This window comes from Ochotona princeps, chromosome 25 (genome assembly GCF_030435755.1).
Source record: "Ochotona princeps isolate mOchPri1 chromosome 25, mOchPri1.hap1, whole genome shotgun sequence".
In the NCBI taxonomy this organism is placed as follows: Eukaryota; Metazoa; Chordata; class Mammalia; order Lagomorpha; family Ochotonidae; genus Ochotona; species Ochotona princeps.
The window spans coordinates 7,612,049-7,638,297 of NC_080856.1; the positions used below are offsets into that span (position 1 = coordinate 7,612,049).

General features: G+C 38.5%; 1 protein-coding gene across 1 annotated transcript in view; it reads right to left on the bottom strand.

The window, feature by feature from the left end:
* PTPRZ1 (protein tyrosine phosphatase receptor type Z1) overlaps positions 1-11,485 on the bottom strand; it is a 120,389-nt gene extending 108,904 nt beyond the window's left edge. The window contains exon 1 of the mRNA XM_058654948.1: positions 11,287-11,485. Within this exon, the coding sequence (XP_058510931.1) occupies positions 11,287-11,344 (58 nt within the window). The 5' untranslated portion in view covers positions 11,345-11,485. The remainder of the gene's footprint in view (positions 1-11,286) is intronic.
* Between the last annotated feature and the right edge of the window lie 14,764 nt (positions 11,486-26,249).

Genomic DNA, 26,249 nt, shown 5'->3' on the forward strand with positions numbered 1-26,249 from the left:
CGAGTGCTGGGCCATTCTAAGTGTGCTTAGAGAGAGAACAGGAACGAGTTAGAGAAGTCTTCCCTGAGGAGGAGAAGGGCAACTGAGAAGGCCTGGGGACTGCAGAAGGAAGACAGTGAGCCTCATGTGGGGATTGCCCATGCGCAAGGTCAAATGACATTTGACAGGCAGCCTGAAATGAAATCCTGAAGCATCTCACGTGTCCCGGTGAGGATATCACAGCAAATCTCAAGCTGCAGGAACCCCTGCATCCCCTGGAACAACACAGAGCCTCCCACCACTGTTTTCTCGATGATTTCTCAGCCGGGGCCCTTGCCTACCTGTACTGTGTTTCATTTCTGAAGTCAGCTGCAGAAGAATCTCTTTTTGAGAATTGTAGAAACATTCTCTACAACAGATCTTCCTCCTAAAACACAAGTTTGCTAAAGCATTCCAAAGTCATTGCTATGAATGCACCAAGAGTCCTTTAGCATTAGTTTGGAACAATAACTAGTTCAATAAATAATAATGACAGAGGCTTGATTGAACTTCACACATGAAGTTAGCAAAGCAGGCTAGTGGACCTTTACTAGGCTGACAGCCGATGAGTCTGTCGCTACAGCCTAGGCTGTATATGCATGCATCTGTCTTCAATCTAACACAATAGATCTTTCCATTTGTATCATGATCAACAAATGTGCCCTTGAGAATTTTAGGTAAATGAACAGGAATGTATACAATACATATGTATATGTATATATAATTTATTCTTGAATAGCATATAAAGACACTAGGAGGCTTAACCAGTTTGAATTGAAACTCAGGCCTGTAAACCATGGATAGAACTACATGCACATGTATTAGTATTTTCTCACTGAAACTGCACCGTCTGGCATACTTGACTGTTAACAAAATGCAATAATCAAGCATAATTGCTTCCAAACACAAAAGCCCATATCAATCTTTCCTTGATGACCTATTTTCAGTGAATTTCTCCAGTAGCGTAATCACCCAAACAAATCTCCCAGCAGACTGTGCACTGTGATCTCACTGTCTCACACTGAAATAGCCACAAAGGTATACTGTTTGCTGGCAGAAGACTCACTCTGCCACATGACAAAAAGGTTAATATGTTTTGATTATTTATGTGTGTGGAGACAATTTGGATTCATATTTTATCATCTTTTGCTTGAACGCCATTTAGTTTCAAACAGCTTAATTTCTTGATATGTTTGTCAAACTTATTTGTTTCAAATGATCAGATGCTATGGAATTCTAATTTTAAAATGTACTTTCTGACAATGTCCATGCCTGCATTGTAGGGAAACACTTCAATAACAGCATGATGGACTTGTGCCTGTTCATGAAAGACATCAATTGTAAAACTAGAGGGGAAATCAGTGTGTGTTGTGGGGGAGGCCTGGGGAAGGAAGGGTACGGGCAACCCCCACGCCTATAGAACTATATCATAAAGAAAAATAAAATATTAAATAAAATATAATAAAAAGTGCATAGAAGAAACTATGTGTTTTTTAAATTTCATTTATGACACAGTTTCATGGGCTCTAGGATACCCCCAACCCTTCCAAAAAGCCCTCCCCCCAAACTGAATTCCTCCATATTGCTACAGTAGTATAGTTCATATCCAGTCATGATTCCTTCATTGTGGACATGAACCATGCAGAGAGTCCGGCATCTTATTGTCCAGATAAATTCAACAGTTTCATTGGGAAACCATCCCTGGTCTGAAAGTAGACTAGCAGAATATGTCCCCTCCAATGCAAAGCCACTACACAGCTTCAACAACAATTTACAACATCATGAAGTTAATTCACATGGTATTGAGTGACCGATATGTTAGAAAGAAACTATGTGTTTTGAAAAGCTCTCACTAAATGGGTATTTGCTATGGGTAGAGTGGTTGCTACAAAATTTTGACTAGTTTATTACAGAACAAGGAAGCCTCTTGGGCTTTATTTCTTCTGGCGAAAGTACTGAATAGTTAGGAAGTAATGAAAGAACGAGAAGAGCATGAGTTGGAATTGTAAGCAAGACAGAAGCACCGACTGATACTTCCTTGCGGGATGGGTAGGACCAGATTGTGCTGTATCTTAATGCATTTAAGTGCAACATGCGCTAGCCGCTCTTGGCTCATTAAGCAGTTTCACTCTTCATGCGTCCCTTATAGGAATCAACTTTGCAGGCACCACTGACATCTACGTTGAAATCTTCCTGGAGTAGCTGAGAATCACAATCCTATCTATTCATGCTTCAAAATTCTGGCACGAAGGATTTACCTTTGTCTCAAAATAACAGCTGCCATCATCAAAAATTAAGTCTCAAGCTGGGACATATGTAACTGTGAGAAATACGTGACATTTCCTAGCAATAGCTGCTGAACGGAACATTCAGGAAGAGGTTTTTGACATACACGTTTTGCTTGTATGCAAGTGTTTTCCTACCTGCACCATTATTTTGAACATCATGGGATGGAATATTGAGGTCTAAATGCATTTCAGAATAGAAATATAAAGTCCAACTTCTGTGTCAAGTTCTTTTCATGAAATAAACAGTGCAAGACAGGATTATCTTTCTGTTTCTGAAAATAGCAATAAAAATGCGGAGTGACACAAGTTGGTTCTGATTTTCTAAACATAAAATTAGATCCAAACAGCCTGGCATATTTTATTATTCTTGATTCGGCATGCGTCCACCGGGGTACATTTTATCTTTAACCAGATTTTCTCCTCAAAGACAAAAAGCATTTATGAACACATGAATGCAGTGCCAACCACAGAATAACGGCTCAAGGAACACCTGCTGAACTGAGTTTCCTTGATCTAAATTGGACCAAAACTCTTCAGAGAAGCACAGTACTTTATTGAGGTCACAGGAAGAGGCAGGCAATCTCCAAGACCTTTATGACGCAGGCAACAAAAAAGCCCAGAATATCTCAATATCTGTTATGATTCAACGTAATGATTTTTCCAAATGATACATTTTAATGTTCTAAATAAAACAATACTAACTTGGAGAATCAGGAAAAACACTGTATTACACATATATCTTTGCTTACTGATTTGTGACTGTTCATATCACTATATATGTGTGTATAAATATGTATATTTCTATAATGTACATAAGCCTATTTGTATACACATAAACATTATATACCTACTCTGAAGGCTGTCAAAGAAAAATATTCCTAGACTTTCCTAAATTAATCATTTTTTTAATTAAACTTCTTAGAAATACCTACATTTTCCCTTCACTGAAAGAAAAATGTTTATATTTCAATGCTTGACAGCTCTCCTTTTACCTTTCAAAAATGTAAAAATGCATTAATTATTATACATTAATATCTTGAATGTCATACTGTATTTTTCACATGATCTACTGACATAAGATTTAATACAAACTTTGAAAAGCCTACCCTATGAGTAGTTTTCCATTGTACTATGTTTACATAAAACACAAATAGAAATCAAATAAAAAAGGTACTAGTTTGTGCAAGACAAACATGATAGTCTTCAAGCAATCTGAACTGGTGAATATCAATGAGGCCTGTGAACTACTAGCCTGCTGGCTTGAACATAGAAGTGCATATGCTCGTTATAGAAAGAACAAATCCAAGGATGTTAAAGGTGAAGCAAACAGTTTTGACACAGACCCTTGCTAAGACTATTTTGACTCTACAAATATTTCCAAAAACTTCCATCCTTAGAGGAAAGGTTACTTGTTTTGGTTAAGTTGAAGCTATGATCTCTACTAAAACAGACTATTTTCAGCAACATTTCCTTGTATTGCAACTCAAGGCACTGGAGTTAATCATTCAGAGTAACGGTCTAGCTACAGTTCCTAAAACTTGTGACAAATGAAGTTTGACTATTTAAGAAATGAGCAGGCTTCCAGCTAGCTGTCTCTGTGTTCCCTCTCTCCAAATGACCAACCTCTTAGAACTGTAGCATTTGTTATCTAACATCTCCTTCCTGGTGACTTTTCTTGATACACATTCCATGCTACATCTTCTTTTCCCAGAGAGGACTGTCTTTTAAGGATCACAGTGTCTCACTTGCCATAACACAGCACCATATTCCAGCAATTGCACCAATCCTGTTTATATCATGTGAAATAATGCACTTAAAAGGGGTTGCTAAACATTAAATTAGCATATAAAGAGATGGTATTATTAGACTCCAAAAGATTTATGAAATTTCCATGGTGACAGGCACAGTTCCCCAGCTTTCTAAAGAACTTCCTGATTCCCACCTTCATCATTTCAATTCTTTTTATACTCTGCTATGTGACTTATCTTTGTAAGAGAGGTATTTACTAAAGTGTTTTTTTCATTACTCAAAACTCTTCTGTCTTTTTCCATTATGTAATGGATAAATTTCAAATTTCCAACACTTTAATTAGTCATTGGAGACCTACCTACTAGATGAAACTTTCTATTGGCACTTTTCTTTAACTTGTTCTCTCCTCCTAAAGACCGTGCTTATTTTGTTTTAAATTTGTTTAAAATCAATCTGTAGTTTCCACCTTTTCCATGAATGTCTTAAAGTCTGCTGCTATGCATACTTTAAAAAAAAAAACTTTTGGTTTGAAATAAATATATCTTTGAATTCCATTTTCCAATAACATTTCAAAGAACTCTCAGATGTATCATTGACAAAATTAAATATATTATGTTCCTATGTCCTTATAAATAGCACTTTTGAACCCCATTTCTTAGGTTGGTACATTTATCTTCCCATCACTTAGAGATGTGAATTTTTGGACCAATTCCAAGACCACTGTAGTCTGTACCCCTTCTAGGGTTACTCTGAAAGGGAAAGTGTTTCAAGAATTAGAAGGGGGTGGGTGGGAAATGTTCTAAGGCCTTTGTCCAATGGCACTAGCATTGTTTTAGGCTCACATAAAACTGGCCAATGTCTCTGCCTTAAGAAAAACAAAAGTTAGTAGTGTCAAGAGGTTGGCCTAGATCTTTAGTTTTAGATCCTGGAGTCTATTCTTTGATCACTTGGGGAATTTTCAGAAAATATTCATGCCTACACTCAACACCAACACAATACAATCAACTTACTTTGTTGCCCAGCGTCCACAGATTTTAGACGTTGCTTGGGTGCACTTGTTACCTATAGCTGCTATAATCAAATGCTATACTTAGCACTAAAAATTGCACACATTGATTTCTCACAGTTCTGGAGGCTTTAATCCAATATCCAGAGACGAGTAGATTTGAATCTTGCTGTGGGTTCTCCTCTGGTTTGCAGACTTTTTCTTGTAAAAAAAGGGAGAGGGAAGAACAGAACGATTCTCCAAGAGTGGGAAAGAGTCTGTAGTCTAGCTATAGCTGTAAATGGTTTAGTATAATATCCTTTTTCCTTCTAATTAATAAATTATTATTTCCAGATATGTTAGGACTACTTCCGTGGAAACATAAAACATTGATCTCTTTTTTATGTGTACACAAATTGATTCATGTTTATTGGATAAAACCAGATAGCTCACATTAGCCAGGATACTGAATAATCAAATTTATTGTAATGTCCATAGGCAAATATAAAAAGAAAAAAATACAACCATGCCATGTTAACACATGAAAACATCCATAAACTCATACTTTTCAAAAATTATATTAACTACAAAGCCCTCACTTTGTATAAGTATTCACACAGTATAAGTATTTTTAGCTAATAGCATCAATTTATCCACTAGTCAAACGTGTTGTCAAATTTATTACACTATCTTAATGTTTAAGGTAAGAACAAGTTTTCTCTCTTTTTTTTATTCTGCTTTTGAGTTTGTGAGACTAATTTCCCAAGCTCCATTCCTTCAGAATTTTATTATTTGAATATTATGATCAGTGGTGAATCAAGTCTATAATTATACAGTGAATGGAAATGATGTCTTTGAAAAAACTGATGAAGAGAAGAGAAGGAGGGACAATGGGATGGGCATTAGTGGTAGCAGGGAAGTAGGAAGGTGTGACTGTTTTCTAGGAACCATACATGTAGACCCATAAAGTCTGTTCTTACATTAACAAATTGTTTATATGTGGTGTCAGTATACACAATGCAATACTATTCAACCGCAAAAAAATGAATCCTCGGTTAAAATATTTGTAGAACAAGCGCAAGGTGCAGCTCATCATCAGCCCCTGACTTCGTGATAAACCAGACTCCAACAGCACACAATTTTATGTTCTGTATCTCTACTTCCTCTCCTCTTCCAGATTTCCGGAACTGTTTTGGGATGCTATCTCCTAGTGTCAACTTGACAAGTGAGGACTGATTTAATGCTATCACTTTCGAATGATTGAAAAAGTTGTCTTTGTGAGCCCAAGATACTTCATGTTTCATCACTGGTCACCTGCATTTCTATCCTTTCTCCCACATGTGAGTGTCTCTCTCTCTCTCTCTCTCTCTCTCTCTCTCTCTCTCTCTCTCTCTCTCTCACACACACACACACACACACACACACACACACACACACGGGCTCAGTGACTAACTTGATGTCTCAATCCACTAAGGCATATTTAAGAATCACTGGTGTTATCTCATTTGCAGCATCTACCCTGGAAGCTTTATTTTTCATGAACAGATACAGCCTGGATCTAGATGGTGTGTACATGGATTTCTAGAAGGATCAATGAAATTCTGCGAAATTCTGATGCCAGAATTGCCATCAAAGAGGTAGATCAAGGTGAAGTGACTCAATTCTCAGATTGAGATCATAATAAGAAATAATGGCTGTAAATGCGTTGATCTCAACAACCAAATGATATGATTCTGTAAGTGGCTTCAAGATACCACCTAGGATCTTACACATGAACAATTTATGATGCAGTTACTATAGGTGCAGAGTGCAGCAATACATGTGGAGTGAAATGTGGATGTTGTACAGCATAGATCACACACTTCCGCACAGCATCATTCAACACTTCCATCCCAGTCCACAAAGGCCACAAAGTGGTCACTGAACTTTTGTCTTATACAGTTGCTTTAACAGCACCATCATGTCTCTGTGATGTTTATGTGACTGACACACAACCACAAATTAATCAACATGCATAGATGCTTCAACTAACTCAGTAACTAGAACTCTTTTTCAGAGTTGATAGTGCCTGCTGAGTACTACCAATCACTACTTGTGTTTTTGTTGTAAAATAGTGGTATTCAATAGACTTCGGGCAGTGATTGAAATGTCTTCATGTGTTAATTGTCCTGAATAGCAGTCACTAGACACATGGAATACTGAACATTTGTAATGTGGCTGGTGTGACAAAAATGCTGAAATATTTCATGTGAGTAAGTTTTATAATAAGTAGCCTAGTGGTTATGTTATTGGACAACATAATTCCAAAATGTAAGTATTTCAGGATGAAATGATTTTTTTTCCATTAGTTCCTATATAGTAATTTATACATACTATACTCTAAATAATCACGCACACATAAAAATTGATTTTCCTTTGTAACCAAAGGATCTTGCTAAGGATTATTTGCAGTAAGAAACTGAAAACTAAAGTACATTTGAAACCTGTATATCTGGCTTGGTTCTTTTACTGTGAACATTCTTGACAGAATGGGAAGCATATTTAATTACTTGAGAATTAATGCATTGAGATATTTTAAAACGTTGTTACTCTTAACCAGTAGTGAACGGACAAAGTATCTCAGAAGCAGTATTTAAAGAAGGATTTCCATATGAGGGATTAGATCAAATCAGTTGGATTGCAGGCATCATGAGTATGGCTGAAGTACTGGTGCCTAGAATGGCGTGTAGCAGATGTGGGAACATAACACACATGTAATGGATAAGTAGTTAAAACCTGGTGAACAAGACTATGCTACCACCGGGCCGTGATGGTTGCTACATGATCATACGCATGTGTCAAAAGCCTCAAGATGGTAATACCTGAAAAGACAAACTATGCCACTTTTTTTTTAATTAAAAGGGAAAATAAAGAAGCATGAGAGTCACAGGCAGTGAGTTAGTGGGAAACGAGGCTCCCATCCCGTGCAAGCCAATCAGTAAACCTGTGCAGCACACATGTCTCTTGGAAATGAAACAGAAAAGGCCCCGGTGCCAGCATGGGAATGAGGATGCAGTACAGACCCTGTGGGACATTAGGTGGGCCGTTGGACCTCTCTGGGCTTGAGTGTCCTCCTTTGAAAATACATAGAATGAGAATACCTACCTCATGATTTAGGGGAGATTGAAATGAATGAGAAAATGTCTCTAACATGTCCAGTCGTAGGACTGCACCAGGTAAATAAGCAAGCAGATGGTAAGTATAAATAAAACACAAGCTAGTTTTCTAAATCAAGTTCTTTCTTCGAGTATCTCTGCTCATGACAAGGAGTTTCTCTTTCCATGTTCCTTGGAGGAGCTGGAAAGTAGGTGTGACGCACAGTTACCAAAGTGGACACAATTTCAATCGTTTTGGAGTACAGGACATGGGGAAATGCAGATCACGCTTCTAGAAAAACCTGATTGTTTGCCAGCAGCCAGATTACTACAACATAAAAATTTAAACAAAATCTCAAGTCTCTAGTTCACATAAATATTTTATATTTATTGTATTTTTCCTTATGATAAGTAGACCAAGCTGAAAGTTCAGCTATTGAATCCATTGATACTATATTCAATTTAAGAAAGCAATTCTTCAGAGGCACTGGGTATGGTTTGTAGTTAATGGGACGTTTAAAGAAGTTATGACTTAAAACATCAACATTCGACTTCTTGCATATTTAATAATAATATTGGAACATTTAAGTTCAGTATACCTTGCAACACTCTAACTCATTTAATTCAAAGATCCTAAATTCTCTTTAATTGAAAGAAACCATTCCTTAAAAGCTCTTAAAACTCCTCCCTCTCCTCTATGACTCACAGTTAAGCCTCCTTACAGGAAAGTCATGATAATTTTTCCCATAAGAAATACCTGTTCAGTGGATCAAGAAAGGATTTGTTCCAGTAAATACACTCTAATGACAATTTCTCTGCTTGGGGAGTTATTGGGAAAAGGAAAAAGCAATTGCTGCCCATATCCTGTTTAAAACAGCAGGGCATTTTGATAAAGTCCCATGTTCGTGCTAACTCATGGGTTCTAAGGACACTGATGACGAGCCATGAACAGGCCCACTAGAAAAGGCAGTGGGGGAAAAGAATTGAAGTAGAGGCTTAATCTTTCATTTCTAGGTGAGGGACCTCAGTCTTGAAACACTCAATCCCTAGAACAATATACTCATCCCACTTGAGGTTGCTAAGTTCTCTAGGTCAGCTGTATGCTAGCAATGTAGAAGGTCATCTTTGTTACAACGGTGAGGGGTACAAAAGTTGTCACCCTCCCATTTTTGAGTTCCAACACAGGGTGATTCAAGCTTGAGATCATTAAGAACAGCAAATACAGTCCTTCAAGTTAAAACGTACATCACCCAAAGGTCACAGAAAATATTCAATAAATGGAAATCTACATACTCCCAAATAGCTTATAAACAATGTTTTATTGAGAAAAAATTTTTGTAAATATGCTTCATTAATAAAATCAAATACTGCTCAATCATAGAAATGAATGACATACTGAAACAGACCACAACATCGGTGAACCTAGACAACACTATGCCACGTCAGCACAGACAGAAAAGGCCCAGGGAGGTGCGGCTCTGTTTATATGAAATGTCCAGAACAGGTGAATCTATAGAAAGCAGCTGGTGGTTGCCAGAAACTAGAATCTGAGAGCAAGGAAAATATCAGTTAGTGAGCAAAGAATTTCTCTCCAGGATGTTGAAAACAACCTGCAATTTAGATCGTGGTGATGCATGTATACGAAAAGCACTGAATTGCATCTTCAAAATTTATTTCAGATCTTCAAAATTTATTTCAGTTTTTCAAAATTCACAAAATATTTTCATAGTATTGTTTGGATGATATATTAAGCAATACTCTGGTTTCTTTCCCTATTAGTGTGAGAGTTACTTTACTAACTTCAAGACAAAGGGGACCTAGGTTTGTGAACTAGTGCTAAAACAGAGCTGAACATTCAACAGGTGTGTGCATGCTGGCCACTGCACTTTACAGAACGTCATCCCTCTCTGAAATCAACAGCAAGCTTTCCCAAACAAGCAGGACCACAGAGATGCCCCTCTACGGCGCAGGTTCCAACTGCGCACATCATATAACCCCTGAGCACTTCCTTCAAGATTTTTGAATTTAAATTATGTTCGCAAATGTGGTGGGACATGTGCCATTATCAAATTTAGATGCAATTGTCGTTGATTAAGACTTGAAAGTGATTTCTGCTGGTAAAGGTAACTGTTCCAACAACAGCGCCAGCTACCGAATGAAACCACAAGTTCAATGCCATCGTATTTTGAGCCATCTAAAATTTAAAGATTAAATGACCCGGTTGATAAAAGTTCAGTGTATAGCCACAGCAACCACGGGACCAAACTGGGTAACTTTCAGGTTAATAGCTCCATGATTCTTCCACCCCATTGTGACCGAAAATTGTTAGGAAAAAAAAAAGACATCGCTTTAATAAAATACAAATATCCCATCTCCCAATTCTCCTGGTGAAAGATCTGAACCCCTGAGCTTGCATCACAGGAAAATACTCCCACTGGCTCTCTTGGAAGGCAAGCTAAGAGGCGGCAGGTGACAATGCAAGCATGAAAAAAAAAAAAAAGTCCACCCGCAGTTATCTTGGCCTTGGCAGCGGCAGAACCCTGATAGAGATATTTATTGAAACTTTTTTTTTTAAAGTAACTGCCCAGACTTGACTATGACTAAACTGTCAGTATTTAAATACGCTGAAAAGTCAGGTTGGTGCTTGTTCCTGCTCGTACTCGTGGTGTGCCTGTGTTGTAATTCACATCAGACACGTGCATTTTTTCATTGAAGCCTATTAAATGCCTATAGCATGAAAATGCCGAGCTCTAAGTGGCCCCGCGCCACAGTTATTATTTCTGGTCGTTGATTTGTCTTGTGGTATGTATCGGAAAGGCTTCCTGCACACTGTTAAGGGAAACGCGGCTGGGGTACGCGCAGTAGCCACGCAACCCCTCCTCTCTCGGGTCCGGGGCTCTCACCCTGCGGGCAGCTGGAGCGTGGCGAAGGCCAAGGAGGGGGCGCGCTGACAGCGTCCCACGGCCGCCACCATCGTGGGATCCCAGTGCGGGTCCCTCTTCCTCCTGGCTCCAGGATGGAGTCCAGCTGCTGGTAGACAGTGGTTCCACTCCCCCACAAGCCCGCTCCCCGCCGATCCCGGGGATGCGACCCACTGAGGTCTGTCACTCACCCAGACGGCAAACACAGAGCAGCTGAACGCACGCGAGGAAGCGCTGGAGGACGGTCATGGCCAGACGCTCCGGCGCCTCGCGCGCCGCGATCCCTCGGCTGCTTCTCCGGGTGGGCAGGGAGGGGGCGCGAAGGAAGCGCTCTCTTTTTATCCTCCAGTGTACACACTGATGTGTGTGTGTGTGTGTGTGTGTGTGTGTGTGTGTGTGTGTAAGAGACAGAGACGGAGAGAGAGAGAGAGAGAGAGAGAGAGAGAGAGAGAGAGAGAGAGATGGATGCAGCCGAAGGCGCGTGGAGGACAGCGGGGCCACGGGCCGAGGAGCCCGTCGGCTGGCGGGCGGTCCTGGCTCTGCTGCGCGGGCAGCAGCGGCCGCGGTCTGAGCGCTCGGCGCGCGGCGGCGCGGGAGTGCCGGGTACGCGCCCGGACCAGGCGGTGCGCGCTGCACTCTGCCGGGGGCGGAGACGCGGGCCGGCACCCGGGGCGCGCACGGGGGCGGCGGGGAGCGGCTGCAGCGCCAGATCTCAGTCCCAGGAGAGAGATTCTCACTGGTGCACCCCTCCTCCTGCCCCGGGCCGCTGGTTTCGCCACCCCGGAGTTAGTAGGACCTGACGAGGGTTAGAATCTTCGCACAGAAACCGGTCTCATTGAGACCGCTTCATCCCTTGGGAAGAGAAGTGGAGGCCAGACCCTCATTATCCCACACAGCCAGAGGCTGACCTTAGGGCTACACCCCTCGGCTTGCTTTCCATTTTATTGTTGTCCTCTCGGCAGATGCTAAGTGGGTCCAATCAGAGACTGCTGGGGACGTCTGGGCATCCCTCCCCCCTTTTCATTTTCTGAGTAACCAAAGTGGTCCCAGACGCCATTATCTCTAGGGCAGCCGACTCCGAATAATCTCTGGTTCTGACTGTGACCAACCTGACAATGACCCTTGCCGAGACCCCAAAGTGTCCAGCTGTGTACAGCTGCTGGGGGAACTTCAGCACTGCACTGGCCCTGCGGTTCGGAGCTACCAAGGGCCCCCTCGTCCAGGGTCGCTCCCTGGGCCGGTATACAAAAGAAACAGAATACTCGGGCTAGGCTGCTTCAGAACTGAAAAAGTTACCCTGCGTGTGCCCACTTGTTCGTGTAGTTGATAACCTGACTGTGGGCGCCTCGATGGCAGTAATTTGCGTTTGGTGTGGTAACCCCAGGTCCTACACAATGATGACAATGAATGAAAGAACCCATCAGCAGGTGCTCCCTAAATGTTTGCTGAATTAACTGGAAACCTGAATGAAATGATAGAGAAATTAGCTGGTGGTACCCTTCCAGACCCTGTCTACACGCAATCTTTAAAATCTGTGAGATATTTATTAACATGATACTTTATCAATATTAACCCATTTTCTCCTGGTAGGAAAACCCTCTTGAAGGCTTTTTGAGGCACAGCAAACCAAGTTCTGGAGTCGTCCCTTTTATTCTCAGTAACAGATGTGGGGAAGGTACAGTATGTGCATCTGTGTTCCATGTCTGTCTTGAAAGTGGCATTTCAGCTTTACAAAACTGAAAGCGAAATCACTGCTTCACAAAACTTGTTTCTCATGTTTGAAGTTGGGTGTTACTACCACTTTTCGATGATACGCACAGCTTCCAAACACTTGGCTAGGTGTACAGTGAAAAAGATACAATTTACTCTTGCTTCAGGAATTGATTCTAGTCTTGTGATGACAAACTCTAAGCTATTAGAGTGTTTATTCAGAAATGTATATCCAAAAAGTTGACCATTGTTCTTCCCATTTCTGTGAACCAAAATAGAAATAACTTTGAGAAGAGTTCTGATGGGAATACACCGTTTCCGCTTGTTTAACCATGAGTGTGTGTGAAGCTAGCAGTGAAAGCAGTTCAGAGGAAGTGTTTACTCAGTATGGACTGGAATAGGCAGGGAAGATTTCCTAGAGATGTGTAGCTAAGCCAGAAGAACTCACAGGAAAAAAAAAAGATGTCAAAAGTGGTGGGGACAAGAATGGAAGAAGCAGATGTCATATGCTCTAAAAAGAAAACTATGAGTTACATCTGAGCAGATTGAGACTGTTCAGATTGCAATGAATGTTGGCTTCCTAGTGGAGCAGCTTGTAGATGCCACACCCGTCAGAGGGAGCCACAAAAGAAGGTCAAATACTCTTAACTGTTCAGAAGGTACCTTCTTTCAAGGGACTGTGTGTGGTTCCAAGACATCCCAGTTATTTAGCATATTCCACCAGCTTGTGAGAACAATCCAGCAACAGCAGCATCATCAGTGCAACTCCTTCATAATGTCACCTGTCACTCTAGTTAGATCACTAAACAAAGACACTTTCCATAGGAAAATGAAGATTTTACTCTCTGTTGATTCAGTTCTCATGGTCATGGTTACTAGTGTTTGCCTGGGAAAACACAAAAGCTAACTTTGGGAATTAAATCACATTGATCTTAAGGTTTGTGTGGTGAGCTGGATGCAAATCTATTCTATTAGATGAATAGCAGTAAAAAATTGACATGGCAGCAATGGAGCTGACATGGCCAACTCAGGATCTTCTGATGGACCTGGGAAGGGGAGATGGATTGGGAAGTTCCTTGGAAAATAAATCACTCCCAGGTGTGGGTAGTAAAGAAAAGTTCATGAAGATAAGAACACCAGTTTTATGGGAGCAATGGTCATTTTTGAGATGTGTTATCTGGTCAATATTGAGAGAGAAGCTCTACATCTATCTAAAGCAATTGTTTATTCTGCTGAGTTAGATTAATTTGTTTTGCATGTTATAAATTCAAATCCATATGTAAGCTCTGGGAGGTTTCTACTTTCAGTGGATATAACAACATACGTAACAAGAAAATTTCAAAATAAAGAGGAAAGTGATTATATCAGTTGGACCAATATGGTCACAACAGAGTTCATCTCGGTTATTGTTTTTACTTTTTTCCAGTTATCAGACCCAATTAGGTATGTAAGATTGTCTTCTCTGATAGTTCCAGTGCTGAGTCATAACACCTTGGGTCTTTGAAGAAGTTATGATGTCTAACAGAAAAATCATGGCATGTTATTTAATTAACCTTGCTATCTTATCAAGACTGAATATTAAAGTTGTTATGTTCAGAGTATATAATTCAGTGAGAAAATTGTGTCAAAAAGCACAAAAGGGGTTTTTTGGTGCAGTACAAGATTCAGAATAAATCTTGTATATATATCAACAGAATCATCTTTTGTGTTTTGTGATTTACAGTTTAAAATAATGGTTAGAAGTGGTCAAAGAACTGTGTACTTTGGAAATATAAGTAGATGAATACTTAAGCTCGTTTGCTTAAAGAAGGAGTCATGTCATTGCAGCACAGATCTGCGGTCTGTTCTTCACTGTAACTTACAACTAATAAAAATCAATGTCTAACATATTTAAAAGTCCTAAAGTTCAAGACCAAGGCGTTGGTATAGTCAGAGAATGGTAAGGAGCTGATCCCTGGTTCATAATCAGCCCACTTTAGAGTTACTTTAGAAATCACTAATCCTATTAAGGGTCACCCTCAGGACCTAATCAATTCCCAAAGGTCTTGCCTCCAAACAGCCTCACTGGGGATCAGGTGGTGGTACCAGTGGGGATGCATGGAAACATTCACTCCATTGCAAGTCTCTTAACTATTTGGTTTGTTACAGAATTACCTTGATTTTGAAATGATCATATCCTATATATGGTCTCATTTTTTGTGTGCATATATTATGGAATACTTAATTCTAATTTGATCAGTTCACTTCTGTACATGCATTAAAATATCACATTGTTATCCAAACACAATTACCTGTTAATTAAGCATTTTTAAAAATTATATTTAACAGATAAAAAAAAGAGGAATTCTCTACACTGGAAGCTCTTATTTGAGGAGCTAATGTAAGATGGCAGTGTGTTATATTATTAATTGTTTGGTTGTATTAAGCAACTGTATTAAGAAAACTGCACTGTAAAATGTTCGGTTCATGTTTTATACTGTAATGGCTGTAAGCTGATGATAGTATATTGACTGTTGGAGGGAATGTGACCTAGCACAATCATAATGGAAGACAATATGGAGTTTCCTCTGAAATCTGAAAATAGATCTATCATACGACCCAGCTATCCCACACCTGGAAATTTACCCAAAGAAAATGAAGTCAGACTATGAGTTATCTGCACCTACATGTTTATAACACCTCAATTTACAATAGTTAAGATCCGGAGTTAACCCAAATGTCTATCTGATTGATTCCATGCACCTTGGAATACCACTCAAACATAGAAAGGGATTAAAGCATGTCTTTTACAACAAAATGGGCACAACTGGAGACCATTATAATTACAGTCACCAAAACACAAATGGCGTGCTTTCTGAGAAATCCAGTAGATAATACAAAATAAAAAGACATTTTAGGATTTGATTGCTTTTTTGTTAGCCCTTGTTTATACTGTGAAACTGTGGTATTCTACCTTATACATGTTGAATATTGTGGTTAGTGGTAAATTAAAGCTGTGATTATAGAGTGGATTGAAATTGTTTCTACAAAAATTAAATTTAAAAAAGGAAGAAGAGACTGAATGAAGAAGGATGGAAAGGAGAGAACTATGATTATGAAATAAATAGAATGAGATCTGTTCCCTTTATATTCATAAACCATTCTTCAAATGACCAGCTTGCCATACCAGTATTCTATACTGGGACAAACATTTGAGTTTCAGCTGCTCTACTTGAAATTTAGCTCCCTGCTTATGCTCCTGGGAAGGCCATGGAAGATGGCTGGAGTACTTGGGCTGCCACACCTATGTGGGAGAACTGGATGGGTTTGCAGGCTCCTAGCTTTGGCCTGGGTCCTGTAACCACTGCAGTCATTTGGGAAGTGAATAAGTAAATGGATGATATCTGTCTCTCAATAGTAACTCTACCTTTCAAATCGATAACTTTTTTTTTAATCAAAGCTTGTGAAGAGATAGAGTTGACAGTCTTTTTGAGTGTGTAACATAGATCTCCAATCCTTTATAGCTTGCACGCCTCAGGTTCCCTTACTGAGGTCCTCAAGGTTGGAGAACGAAGAGGCAAAATTAGATCTCTGGTTTCTTCATGAAGATCTTAACATCCAGCAAAATTTTAAAATGTTATTAGGAAGAAAGCACAGGATATTAGTAATGTTGTCTTCTTTTGGACTACCAGGTCTAGGCCAAATACTTTTGCATCTTGGCCAGAGCATATAGAATAAAACTACACTGAAAAAAACTCAGAATCAATAGAGTTCAGAGGTTCATGGTTACATTATGTGTGACAATTGCTTTGCTTACTTTCCTAGGTTATGCATGTTAAGAATTGTTCTAGAGAGTTTTGATGAAAATTATGCAAACCTGAAAGAGCTCACCAAATGTTAACCCACATCTCCATCAAGCTTGAAAATGTTGCTCCAACTCTCACGGTTTCGACAGAAGGTTAAGAGGATGAATGAGGTGATGGGATGAAAAATGAAAGTTATGCAAATAGAATCTTTCATAAAAAGTCACTTGATGAATATCTCCTTTGTTTTCTTACCTTTTAAATAAAAATGTTGGTTACATTTACATAGTTTAAGATCATGAAGGCATGAACTCTTGCCTGCTTGTGTTTATAACACCACTCATTCTTTTACCACTTAGAAAATGCAAAAACAATGTTTCCTTTTTTAATCTGAGCCACATTCCCTTCACTCTACAGTCAGAATATAGCATTCTAAGGAAGTATTTCTGAAAAGAGCCTGATGAAATGGACATGATCCTTCAGTTCTACCGAGGACATTGTGTTCCTCCTGATTGTACCTCTGAGCTAATATCATCATGGTTAGATTACCGACTGAATTAGCTTTCCAGGCTTTCACATACTTATAACAGGTTATTGAAGAACGGAGACTCACAGAGCAGTCATATAAAGTTGCTATTTTTTCTCAACAACCACAATACTGTAAACTAATGTTGCCCCTTGGTCAGAATCAGTAAATAAACTCTGCAGGTTTAATGTTCTATTGACTTTAACCCCACTCCCCACTCCTACACCAAATCTTTCTTTGAGATGGATAGACTCTAATACCTTGATCATGGAGTACTCTTTTTCATTGCTTTTTAGATTTTTAAATTTTGTATTGGAAAAGCAGATTTACAGAGAGAAGGATCTTCTCTCCATTGATTCACTCCCCAAGTAGCCTTAATGGCTAGAGCTGAGCCAATCCCATCTGAAGCCAGGAGCCAGGCGCTTCCTCCCAGTCTCCAACATCAGTGCAGGGTCTCAATGCAGAAGAATAAGTCAGATCAATGTCATGTAAGAACCACCTGCGTTGGCCATGAAGACGGAAGAAAATAGTGACTAGCCAAGAAATGTGGGTGACCTCAGAAGCACAAAAAAAACAAAAGAAAGCCCTTGGGGGGAGGGCAACTCGCTGCCAGCTTAACTTTGACACAACAAGACCCATCCTGTGTCAGACTGCTAACTTGTAAAAAAACAAACTTGGAGTGCACCAAGTCACTAATTTCATGGTGATTTGGTGACAGTTACAAAAAACTCACATCTATGATAAAGCTTGGAGTCCTCGTTATGGCCAGTGCCATTGGCTGCTCCAACTGACCTGTCCTGTCATTTGTGTCTTGTGCTTCCCTAATTTCAGCAGACAAACTTGCAGATCAGCAGCTCTGCCGATTAAACAGTTATCTGAGCATCAAACAAAATGCCACTACTCTTGGAAAGAGCAGTACTCATCTTTCATTGTGGTTTCCTTCCATTCATGTGCATATGTCTAGAAAGGGTAAGTGTTCAATAAAGCTTTTTACAAATATACACCTGCTTCTTGCTATTGATACCCTCCATCATTTCCTGCTTTGTTGAGCCAGCTGTGGTTATCTCTTTCGGTGGTGAATTTTGTGCTTTAACATGGTAGCACTGCTACTTCTTGATCCTTTAACATTTATTGACTTATCCAGATGGAAAACTTAGCTTTACTTTGTCCTCTGTACTGTAAATAAACTCTCCTCCATCCCCCAGGAGTTCTTTCATAATTTTGGTTTGCTCAGTGTCAAGAAATGATACGCAGTGTTTAACTTAGCGTTTATGATACCTGTGGCCCACATAAGAGTGAAGGGGTTCCAGTCCCATACTTGGCTCCTGACTCCAGCTTTGCATCAACATAGGTTCCATGAGGGCTCCGTAATTGCATTCCTGTCCCCATAAAGAGGTCCAGAATTACTACTCCCAATGACCAGTTTCAGCCCCAAATAAGCCCCCGTCGTGTGTATGTGTGTGTATGTGTAATGGGGGCTTGCCCCCATAAATATATAATCTGTTTCACTTTGGATTATTTAGTTCCAGTCCATCAGTCTTTTCTGCTGGGATGGATCTCTTTCGCCTTCAAGGGATTCCTGGTTACTTCTTTCTCCAGACCCGTTTCCAGGGTCCACTGCTGAGAAAGTGTTCATGGAGGGAAAATGGGGAAGACTTTGTCTCTCCAACAAGATCTCTACATTTACCTACTTTCTATTATTTGAAAAGCAAAGTAAGACAGGGAAAGTGAGAGAGCGAAAGCAAAAGTGAGAGCAAGTCAGACAGATGAGATCATTCCCCAAATGGTCAAAATAGTTTGGGTTGAAGCAAGGAACCTGGAGCTCTATCCTGGTTTCCCTTCCCTGATGCATTAGCAGGGAGCCATACGGGAAGCAGAGCAGCAAGGACTCCAAAACAGGATGAAAACTTGGCAAGCAGCTGCAAAGCACACTATGCAGCAATGATGTCACCTTTACTCTTGTCTTGAATGACTGCAGCAGAATATTACATTTTGAACTGTAAATCATTTCTGCTCAAAACTTTGAAGACATCAATTTATTCTGATTCTCAATAATGTTAATGAAGGAGAGTACCAAAACTATTCAGATCTTTGATTCTGTCTGCCTGCCTTTCGTTTACTTCCTCCATCCTAACAATCAGATTTTATAATCTCTATATTTTCGTTTTTCATGATGTAAAATATTTTTGAAATATTTCTTTGATGACTTTCCCCCTCATTTATTTCCTTTTTTAAACTTTTTTTAACTTAAGAGGCAGAACTATATAGAGAGATCTTACATCTGCTTGTTCACTCCCAAATAAATGGCTGCAACAGCCATAGTTGGTCCAATTGGAAACCAGGAGCCAGGAATTTCTTCCTGGTCTCCACATGGGTGTGGGGCTCCAAGCACTTGGGCCAGTCTTTGCTTCTTTCCCAGGGTATTAGCAAGGATCTGGGTTCGAAGTGGAAAGCACCACTGGTGCCTAGGTAGATGCTAGCTCCACAGGCGGAGGTTAGCTCACTACCCATGGTGCCAGCAGCCCTTCTACTTTCCTTTTATCTTCCTGAATTCCCATTATATGAATACTGTGCCTGCAAGAATGACCTCATTTTTCTTTTATGACTTATGTCTTGATTTTGCCTCCTGATTTCCCAAAAGATATGTATCAAATCCCTTTCAACACATTTGCTGAATTTACTATTTCTCTAACCATATTTTCAATTTTCAAGAGCTCTTTTTGTTCTCCTGTCATTTCACCCTCTTAACTATTTCATGCTCCCCGGGGAGTAAAACCTGTCTTCGCCAGGGATGGCAATCTAAATATGGGTGCTAAGGGAAGAGGTCTAGGATTCAGTTTCTTTTTAAACAGACTTTGAGTCAATTTTTGGTGCTTTTGAAAACATAATTTCTACTTTATTCTACTGTAGTAAGAGCAATTAACTTCAGAAGTAGTTTAACAAACTTTTAAAAATGTCTAAGAAAGTACTGATTAGTATAGATGCAATATTGTACAGTGGAACATAGTTTATTCATATTGTTTAACTGAAAGTCTGTGGCCATTTATATAGAAGTAATTGATTTTCCCTTTCCCTATTTCCAGTCAATCATCATTCCACTTTTTGATTCTAAGAATCTGACATTTTAGATAATTTGCATGAGTGGAATCATGCAGTACTGAATATTTCATTTCAGGCTAATTTCATTTAGTGTAATTACCCTAGTTTTTTTTTTAATGTTAACTGGCATCCCATAATATGTAGACCATTTCTATTGATTCATATATCTGTCACTGGGCAGTTCGGTGATTCTCACATGTTAACTACTGTGGACAATGCTACGATGATGGGAAAGTGCCAGTTGTCTCTTGGAGTTCCTAATTTCAGTTCTCTGGGATAGACACTTAGACGTAAGATTTCTGGGCCATATGGTAGGTCAAGTTCTAATTCCTGAGGGGATCTCCATGGCAATTAAATACTTTTGAATTCCTACATTGTCACCAACAGGTGTTCCTTGGGGTTCTACATTTGTTATTGCCACAGTGACAGATGTGAGGCAGCATCTCCTTGTGCTGTTGAGCTTCATTTGACTGATAATTAGCAACAGTAAATCTGTAGAGAATTGAACATTGCCCACAGGTTCCCAGTTGGAGATCCCAGAACTTGTTTTCAGAATAAGCACAACCATTTCTTAGACAACTCTAAGGCTCCCAGTAAAATCCTATATTCAGAATGAAATATTTGATTTTTGATTGAGTCTTGAACATCTGAGTTAACAGAGGCTATCCCACTCAATGTCCTATTACATACAGCATTAGGCATTATTTATTTTCTAAGAAATATTTTTGTTCTGCAGGGTAAATATGTTGTTGAGAAAATAGCTGGTCATAGTTGTTTATTTTTGTTGCACCTGTGTGTTTGGTTGTCCATATCCTGTCTTCTTGCCTATTTTTCCTCATGAGTTTATGAAGGTCTTCAGACACCTAGTATTCAGAGCTTAGAACATATTCTATTCAGATGAATATACTAATAAGCATATTTCATATTTTATGCAAGATACATACTGGAAATATTAAATAAGCATTTTTAGGAAAAATATATAACACTATTGGTCAAATCTATTTGCTATTATATTTTGAAGGACTTCAATTTTCTTACTCTAAAACATTTTTAATACTGATTCTTATTCTTTGAATGCATACATATCCTCAGGAGGAAATGATAAATGGATTCATAATCAATGATTTATAATTCTATAATACCATTTCCTTTTTATATTCTCCTCAATTTTACTTAGGGAACTCACCTTGCAATTGCATCTATCCCTAACAGTATTTATGTTCTTGTCTCTGTTCTTTTTCCTTACATTATTCCAATGTAACTTAAAAGATAAGTTTATATTTCTAAGTTGTGGAAAATAGACTTGTTGATTTATTCATCTTCAGACACTGGAATCACCTGTGTTTTTCAGTTCTCTCTTTCTGATTGATTTTAACTGTGAAATCTTCCTCAATGATGTGAATATCCAAAAGAAGAACATTTTTCTCCAATGCCAAGTGCCTAGAGTTAATTTTTACCCCTATTTTTGGTCTTGCCAATTCATGTGTTGTGATTTGGTAGAAGATACTTGTCACATATCTGTTTACAATGTAATTTTGCATGCAGTTAAATATGTTAGAGCTGAGAGTTTTGGTAGTTAATAAAATCACAGCAAAAGAACATTAGATAAGATTCTACTGTACCACTGTGGGCTTAGCAAAGTCAAGCTTCCTTGTTCCTCTGAGTGGTGATGACGGGATTGGGCAAGCCAATCAGGAAAGCTGAATAATAGGAGTAAGTGCTGGCTGTGCTTGGAATGGAGCCAGTCTTGCTCAGAACAGAAGGGAAGAATGAATGCTGGCACAGTGATGTCAATTAGTGAAGGCTTTTCTTCAAGTGCAGTAGCCAGGATGTTACAGCGAAGGCTTTATTGTGGACCTTGAGACACAAAAACCCAGTTGGACTCTGCTTTGTTTGTTTGCTGTGCGAGTTTGAGCAATTTATCTAAATCTCAGTTGCCTGTTTCTATTTATTTTCAATAATTAAGAATATAAGTAAATAAGAATATGAATAAATTTAATACATTTAAAGAGATAAAATTGCCTGAATATATGAGATACTATGTAATGCTTTGGTATGTGTATACATTGTACAATGTCTAATCTTGGTAAAATCTTGAAACATTTAATATTTTTACGGTGAAAACACCAAAACCACAATCTTCTAGCTTGCTATTTATTTTCACAGCAACATATATACTACATTAATTTTATCAATAGTCATCTAATTATGTATCACTCAGAACGTATTACTATAAATCCAAACCCTCCTACTCTCCATTCAACCTTTCAGCAAGTCTTTTTCTTTTCTTCTGCAAATTTTGGTTTAGGGTTTATAAGAGACCTTGGTCTTGTCCTTGAATCTGAAAGTCCGTGAATTAGATGGTGTCTGATGGAAAGCATGGAGGATGGTGGGAGCTAGAGCACTGCATAAAAACAATTGAAACTATTTAATGCTTCATCTATAATTTTCATAATGTTCTCTTTTATTTGGTTGGGGGAGGGTTTGTTGCCTATACCTAAGAAAACATTCTTCTTCTTATGAAATTGGAAAATTTACTAAAAACTATGAACCTTCGTTTATCCTGTTTGATGTGTTGAGCTTTTCAACCTGTCTATCAGGATTGGTGAGTTGCAAAGCACCATGAGGCAGGCCTATATTGTATGTGAACAAGAACAGGTTTAAATGTGTGTTGAAATTTCAGAGCAAATTTCACAATGCCAGTTGGGCTTCAAAGTGTGTCATGAGTCAAAGCTTACCTGGGAATTGTCATCTAGTTATTACACAAAATGAATTTAAAGTACATCACAATATATTACTATCACATAGGATAAAACTCCATGGAAATGTAAACTTTTCAAAGGAAATGAAATCTGCATATAACAAAGTGACTTGTAATCCTATCTTTACAGGAGCACAACCTACAATAGTGAAGACAGGGAAACAACCCAGATACCCATCAAAAGAGGAGTGGCTAAAGAAACTGGTACATTTCTGTCTTCCTTTCCATTGCAAGCTATATGTTCCAAAGACTATCCTGGGTGCCAACATTCTGGTATTATTAGTGAAGCACCTCCTTGCAACGCTTAGCTGCCAGCCTATTCTAAGGTTCCACTACTTGTGAATGTGTGTGTATAACACATGTGCACATGATCATGTATGTGTTTTTGTGTGTGTGTGTTGAAGGGAAAGGTTTAATGTTTTCTGGCTAACAATTAACATGTATCTGATATGAAAGTAGTTGGTTAACGTTAAACACAGAGTTCATTAGGACAAGTTATTAAGAAGAATCTAATAAATTCTCTTAAAGTCTTTATGATCATATGAATCTAACACTTTTAATATTTGACAGAGGTCACATAATACAGGAAAATCTTGAGAAATAAATAAAACTGAAAAAGTACTTAAAGCAAAACATCAGGATTCTCTGTGAGGGTTGTTAGAAAATATTTGCAATCTAAATCATATCTAATGTAAGTTTGGGGACATCAAATTATAGTAGGATTGATATGGCACTTGATTCTTTTTTATTATCCAGCAAATGGAGAAAAATCTATTCTATGATAGCCGAGTGGAAGACTTAAACTAATGATAAATGAATGTAGTGTTTGCTATATTTTTTTTCATCTGATCTTTCCCTTTTTTGCCTCATACTGAAATTTTGAATTAAAATAAAGCCTTGTAATCTGATAATAAATCTATAATGAATCCTTGAAGATTTTTGTAGAGAAAGTAATCTGTGATCATATTGCAAGTGATGTCATTGTAGAAGCAATATCATTAACATTTTAAAATAAAGAAAACCTCAAAAGAGGCACATATTCAGGTGTAAGGGAAAACAACAATCAATGCAAAGGAATAAAGGCTGCTGTTAACATGTGGGAAGAAGGAGGCTGGGGATTTCATCCTGTATAGAATAGAAGGCCTTGGCTGGAGCACAAGCCCTGACAATACACTAAATCTGCGATATGCAACAACAGTTCCTAGTATTCAGGAGAAGTTTGCATGATTATTCATTATTTTGTCAAAAATAAATCAGAGACTATTACTAAATACATTTCTTTTCGAGAAGAAGAAAACAGGTGAACTTCATGGTCTGTGCAGTAGGGCAACATTGCAGTCTAATACTGAAGCTGTAGCATGAAAGATTTGGTTAAGTCTCCTACAATTCCTCTTCCTGCCTTCCCTTCATTCTCTTCCTTCTTTTTGTTCAGAATTGCATATACATCTGCTTAAAGATTAGAATCTGAACTCAGTTTCTGGACAACACAACATTGAACCTAATTAAAAGCAATGACGCAAGAGAGTCAGTCTCTCTGTCTCTCTCACTTTGTGTTTCTCTCTCTTTTTCAGGTATACATACACACTAGGAAAAATGTAACTACTGTGAGAGTTATAGAACTGAAAGAAATAAGAACTCTGATAATAAGAAAAGTGAGTATCAGAATGGTTCAAATTTATATTTAAGTGGATTTGGGGGATCATTTCCTACAATCTGATACACTAAGGAACAACTCTGTCTACTCAATGGGATCCTACACACTCACTGAACAAGAAAGTGCAAACACCACAGACTAGGGGCACATAATGTAGAAACATGACTGTGAAGTCCAATCAGAGCAAAGCAGATTCATCTGACAATGGACCAGATTTGTAGATGGCTCTTTTGTAGTCTAGACAGACCATATTTGGATGATCCTTAGAGTAATCAGTGACACAAAATCTTCATGCTCTGCTCTGGCCTTTGATGGTTGACAAGAGACAGTTGCTACAGCAGGTGTAATTCTCATACACTGTTTTCAAAGAGAGGTTGGCTTCTCTGATAAGGAAATGGTTACAGTGAATAATAAATGTTCCAATTAAAACTTCTCTTTCCAGTTGACTAGTTCTAAGACCAGACTTTCTTTGCAGCTTTTTGCAGTGTTAATGAACCTGAAGTCTTAGCTAATAATACAGCTTCTGTAGTCCTTTTGTTATGTTTCTTGGGATGGGTGTTGATGTTGAAACACAATTAGGAATGAATGATGGAGAATGTGTTAACACAATACGCATGCAGGAATTTCCCACTTTAAATTTGGTGGATACCAAAGCACTTAAAGTCAGACTATTGTTCAAAAAGTGTCTTCAAGAATTATCCTACCAAGTTTCTGTTAGAATACCTAAATGAAAGCAAACAGTCCATACATACTGCAATGAATAACAAATCATACTATAATGAATAAACAGTACAAATAATACTGTGATTAATTAAAAAACTGATATTCCCAAGCAGATAAGTAGGCATCATATTCTACTTTATGAAAGTTTGTGAAATATAGTTGTGCACTGCCCTTGGAAATATTATTTAACTTTAGTTTTAAATATGTTCACATTTTTAGAAATAAAACCATTATAAGATTAATGGATAATGTAAGGTGATTGGAGGAAAACTGTAGAGACCATTCCATTATTAATAGCTTCACTTACTATCATTGCAAAGCACGAGAAAGAGAATGATGATTGAGATATGACTTCATTATTATTATATTTACTATTATATTGCACAACTGAGATTTTCCATACCTTTCATGGAACAGCACTTAAGCAGGAAGCATGTTGGCAGCTTCTATGATTGTATTTGATTCATTAGAATACACTGTGAAGTCTGATTTTATTGCAATGGCTATAAGTGGAGTAAGAGATACAAACTTCATGCTCCAGTAATAGTTTCCTGCTCATACAACCAATGAAACCAATGGGGTCATATGTAGACACAGGATGAAGGCTACATGTGGGGCCCTGCCTGATACAACTTTACCTAATGTGTTCATAAAAATTTTGCTTTCACAGTGAGAACTATACTTGAGGTACTTGATTCAAAGCTGTCTCTGTCTAAAGAGTACTATCCAATAAAATTCTTGCTGCTGATGAAAGTGTTCTGGGTCTGCTTTGTCCATTTGGTCACCACTTGTGTGCATGGCTCTTGTCCTTGTGCAATGCAGATGATGATCCGGGAAACTGAATTCTAAGATCAAGTTAATCATGTATGCATTTTAATTTACATTGCTTGCATTGAACA